This window comes from Colias eurytheme, chromosome 17 (assembly GCF_061535395.1).
Source record: "Colias eurytheme isolate Ceu_HAF_F1 chromosome 17, ilColEury1 Martin Lab GWU primary, whole genome shotgun sequence".
Lineage (NCBI taxonomy): Eukaryota > Metazoa > Arthropoda > Insecta > Lepidoptera > Pieridae > Colias > Colias eurytheme.
Window position 1 is genome coordinate 6,818,950 of NC_142996.1, and position 5,170 is coordinate 6,824,119.

At 37.1% G+C, this 5,170-nt stretch overlaps 1 protein-coding gene across 1 annotated transcript; it reads right to left on the reverse strand.

Moving 5' to 3' along the window:
- Nucleotides 1-318: 318 nt before the first annotated feature.
- Nucleotides 319-4,487, reverse strand: LOC149901287 (uncharacterized). Its single transcript, XM_090111601.1, has 2 exons — nucleotides 3,358-4,487; nucleotides 319-993 (listed from the first exon to the last, which is right to left on the reverse strand). Exons 1-2 carry the CDS (start codon nucleotides 4,386-4,388, stop codon nucleotides 618-620), a joined length of 1,407 nt encoding a protein of 468 aa, XP_089967727.1. The 5' UTR covers nucleotides 4,389-4,487; the 3' UTR covers nucleotides 319-617.
- Nucleotides 4,488-5,170: the final 683 nt, after the last annotated feature.

Below are 5,170 nucleotides of genomic sequence, written 5' to 3' on the forward strand. Positions count from 1 at the left end.
AAAGTGCGTGAATGAAAGAGAAAGGTCTATTCCGTGTTCTCACATTTTAATATTATGTTGAGAGGAAACTTGGATTTGCTAGTAGTTGTTGCGAGTATTAAAATATATTAAACATACTGAATTATTCTTTTTACATGTATAGTCTGGACCTGAATTATAAGTTTTATTTATAGGCTCTACGGAGAATAGTTAATATTTATATAGATATTTTAGTCACCAAAAGTTTTAATAACAGAGCAATTTTATCAGAAAATAAAACATCAGCTGTTCATTCATAAGATTTTATTTTTGTACAACCTTTACAAAATAAGTAGGTAATTTATTGCGAATATCTTACATCCAAAATAATTATCAACTAAGTACATATAGAGTTCAACAATGACGATAAAATTCATTTTATATACACTCATTATTTCGAGCTTAATGGACGGTCAGCTAACTAAGGCACATAAATTATATTTACATATAAATGAGATCAGAGAATTTAGAAGATAGGAGATGAAAATTACGCACTAGAATAATACTACAAAAACAAAGGCACACAATATATAAGATTCGATACTTAATTCTAAAAGGCACTTGATTCATCAGTCTTTAATTGCAATACACAGGAGGTTTTAATTCTCTTCTTCCGTGTCTAAATTGTCAATGGGAAAGTTAGGGTTGAGTAACGGACTCTTCCCATTGCTTCCACTGGGCGAAGTGTTGACGGAGGCCATTCCAACCAAATTGTGCGTTAAGCTGTGACGTCTTAAGTCACAGTTTCGTCTGAACACCTTCCCACATGAGGAGCAGTTGTAGGGTTTTATGTCAGTGTGAGTGAGGAGATGCGTCTTGAGATTAGACCTCTGGTTGAAGCTTCGACTGCAGACGGGGCATTTGTGGGGAGATTCTTCCATGTGTAGAATTTTATGCACGGCTAACGTCCTCGATTGGCAGAACCCTTTTCCACATTCCAGACATTTGAAAGGCTTTTCCTTTGAGTGGATGTATCTGTAACAGAAAAAAAGCATGTTAATAAAAGGTAAAAATTAACAACTATGTCTAATAAAGAGCACACACTCTTTAAAAGGCTCTACAAAGAATTTGCGCTCTAAGAGTATGAAATACCTATTCTACAGTTAAAAATTATCCATTAAAGTTCAGACTATTTCTAAAAAAATCGAGCAAATAAGATCATAAACATATGACAACGCCATTAGAAATAGAACTGCGAAATAAATTCACATATCCGAAGCTTAATATTTCAAACGCTTAACCATTAGCAGTCCATTATCGAAAATATATAGCCGTGAAAGGAGCATTCATAAACAGCTCTTATAAGCATAATTTGTGTCCAACGCGTTAACAGGCTTCGAATAAATACATCATGTCTTCAGGCGCCGAAACGCTGCCCAAGATGTGAACACCTTGTAGGAGCTGAGCCAAACAAGTGCCCCCAGGATATTGGTAATAAATTGGCGTACACTCCCTTTTTATGCCTAATACCATTAATGCGTACATGAATGATAAAACTTTGGAAGAGCAATGTTTATTTTTGAACAACTGAGCTTTTTTTAAATAATTTAGAATGAGAAGATGGCTATAAATAAAATAGACACAGCAAAATTGTGATAGTGTGACTAAATATTCCCTAACGGTAAAGATCTCTGTAAAAAATCAACACCGTATCAATCCATAACAAACAACAATTACAAAGAAACGTGTAATCAATAATAATGGTCGTAAAGCCGCGAAGCATAGCGTATAAACAAATAAAACGATAGAAAATACGTGTTCCAAGTAACGTAATATGTGTAATAATAATCGAGATAACGATAGCCCACGATTAAGTGTTACCAGATGAATGAAAAAATGATTTGGATAAGATGATGGGCTGATTAAGTCGCGCATTGGAGCGTAGTCGATCGGCGCGAGCGCAGTTAGGCCTAACTCCATCGCGACATCTCTGATTAATTAAAGAGACGATGTATATTGATGGCCTGTGAAATTACATCTATGATACCTTATTAACTTTTAACCGAATGCTAATTAATAAGCGGTGAATGTTTAAGTCTGTAATTACGATGCGGTTATCAACAAATTTGATTTTTAAGAATTTGAATGAATGTGTTAACTTCGGTTTTAATGGTTTTATGTGTTTTCGTGTTCATAACAAATGCTTAACAGATTTTTAATCATGATATTAATTTCAAAAATATAGACATGTGATCATAAAAATGATGTTAAAAAAAAACTTAAAAGTTCGATTTCAAATTGTTAAAATGTTTAATTACCTACAACGGTCTTTGTATTTGTAATCCACATTAATCCTCGCGTCGGGATCACCATTGCCTTGTTAAAACCCGTCGAACGCTCCATTCCATTTGAATGTATCGTGTCAACGGACATCGATTGAACACGGACAGGCCGGGCCCAGCTCGGGTTAACCCTGCGGCGTCTACACGAAATTTATTTTATTACGACAGAGATACGGTGATTTGGGTAGAAATCGCCGAGACAGGTGTTAAAAATTTAACACCTTTGCCTCCTTCGGGTGGGGAACACGAAAAGATAAGTGGAGAAATAGATAAACACACTCTAAAGTTGTTGTATCACCGTGGGTACGACGCGTGTCCGTAATGGAATTATTTATTGTTATCGTCGTTCGAAATTCCAATTTTCTTCGAATTAGGATTAAGAATTTTTAACGAGATAACATTCGCCGATAAGACAGATATGCGCACAGATTCAGAGGAATTCAAATGTAAAAACAAAATGAAGATGCAAAATTAAAACATCGGCTCTCAGATTAGCGATGGTTTTGTAAAATAATTTACGAGCGTGACGAAGGATCCCTCGATACCATCTGCTCGACCGTAGTTAACCCTTTTTGTTTTAAATATTTTTCTACACCGCCATTATTCAAAAGTTCATAACGTTTTGCGTTGAAACTCGAAGACTAAAATCTTTTATTGATATTGAAAAATGAGAATCGTGATCCCTCCAAATGTTCTTCGACACGGCTATAACCTTGTTTTATCTTATAAAAGCGGGTCGGCCCATCCGATACGACGCTTTAGGAAAGAATAAAATTTATATCTCCCATTGATTTAGCTATTAGTTTCAAATGTAGAGATAAAGTTACATTCATTTGTTATTATATTTTCTATCCGTGTTAAAAGGTTATCTTTTAGGCTATGGTAATTTAACGCCTACAATAAATGCTATGTTATACAAACTTATTATTACATCTCTAATAAGTTACTTAAATATTCATAATTGATGATTCATTACTCATAAATATAAAGATGACAATAAGATACGTTTAATCATGTCAAATAGTATTTAAATAAATAAAACAAAAGCTTTTTTTACCTGTGGTCTCGTAGATGATCTTGCCGTCGGAAAGCCTTTCCGCAGATGTCACATGAATACGGTCGTTCGTCTGTGTGTGTTCTTTCATGAATTAATAAATTGTATGATTTCGTAAACTGTCGATTGCAAAACTTGCAGATGAACTGTTTCTTTGTTCTAGGTCCGCTGCTGGTTGTCTTTTGTTTATTCGATATACTGCTACCCGTTGATGATGTAGAACTGTTTGTAGATTTAGAACTAGATGAGTTAGGCGGAGGTGAAACTGATTGAGATGGACCGTTCATTTGTTGTTGATACATGGCATTCATGAGGAGACTCGGATATCCATTATCTAGATTTTGTGCAGAATTGTAGCTATAACTCTTTGAGGTTGCTTCCAAATGTTGTTCTAAAGTAAATTCGTCGTCATTGTCTAGTAGTGCTAAGTCTTCTTCTACTTCTTCTGATAAATCAACATCATCCGCGGCAATAGCGTCAGGTAACGGGTATTCTTCAGGAGATTTTGGTGACGCCACTTTTAATGGGCTCTCAACGGAATCTATTTCGCTTATCTTTGCGCTAGCGGTTGCTATTCGCAATATATCTTGTTTGGAAGATGAGCTGTTATCGGGTTGAGGAGAGTTGCTAGCGGTAGATACTGTTGTGAGACGTTGTAAAGTCAAATAGGATTCTAATGCTTGTAAATTCAGCGCTGCAGCGGCTGCAGAATTCGAAGGCAAAAGCGCTGCCTGTTGTAGAGAATTCATCATCGCATTCTGAAGCGAAATCACAACGCCTTGTAATGATCTTTGCAACATATTCTCTTGTAAAAGCGCTGCGGATGCTATTGATAAATTTAAATTCGTACTGGTTGATGAATTAGTACTCTTACTTGCTTTCGTATCCTCGTGCACTGGTGTATCGTTGAGCAGTCCATTCATTTCGGACGTCTTGTTGTCTTGAATCTGCAGATTATTTTTCAGCTTGATGATGGCACTTTCCAAAGAGTTGAGTGTCGATTTATTCGTACGTGATGTGCTCTGTTCTTGCATTTTCGCGTGGGCGCTAGTGGTAGGTTATCATCAGGTGGTCACTGAAGCACGTGTTGTGGCGCGGTGGGGGTTATCGCGTGCGCATGCGCTTCGAGTCACGACACGGAGGACGGCGTGCGAGGCGAGCGTTCGGCGCGGCGCGACTGAGCCGGCGGGCAGCCCGTGACCGCCCCGCCCCCGCCTCCCCTTCGTCTGTCTTCCCGCCTCACAAAAGCTCTCTATTTTAGGCAACTCTTTGTACAGTAATGGTCACCTCACGGCTCACGCTGCCCTAACGACAGACACGTCCATGAGAACAACATTGCGCCAGATTTGTTGTGGCTCTTTCGAGTGTAATGAGATTCTGAATGGAATCGTTCGGGCTATGGGAAAACAATTCGAGCGATCGGCCCAATTGTTTTGTTAGTGGGTCACGTCACGCTCAATCGCTTACTTGTAATGCCATCCGTAATCACTATAATGGTTGACCACAATGCGCTTATGACAACAACGTGTCATGTTTTGAAATAGGTATTATCTATGGATTGTTACATATTTCACACACTTCTTAGGCAGGTTAATAAGTGGCTTATTGATGACGAAATATTAATCAAGTTGTAAACGAGACATTTGTTCTATTGAAGTGCAAATTTGATTGAACGTATTTATGTTAAATATTTTTCTTGTAGCTTGGAAAATTATAGGTAGGTACAATATGTTATCAAGGTAAATCAAATTTGAATTAAATAGGTAGTTACTTTTATAGGGTGAATGTTGAGTAAAAATTATATTGTAAGTTTATC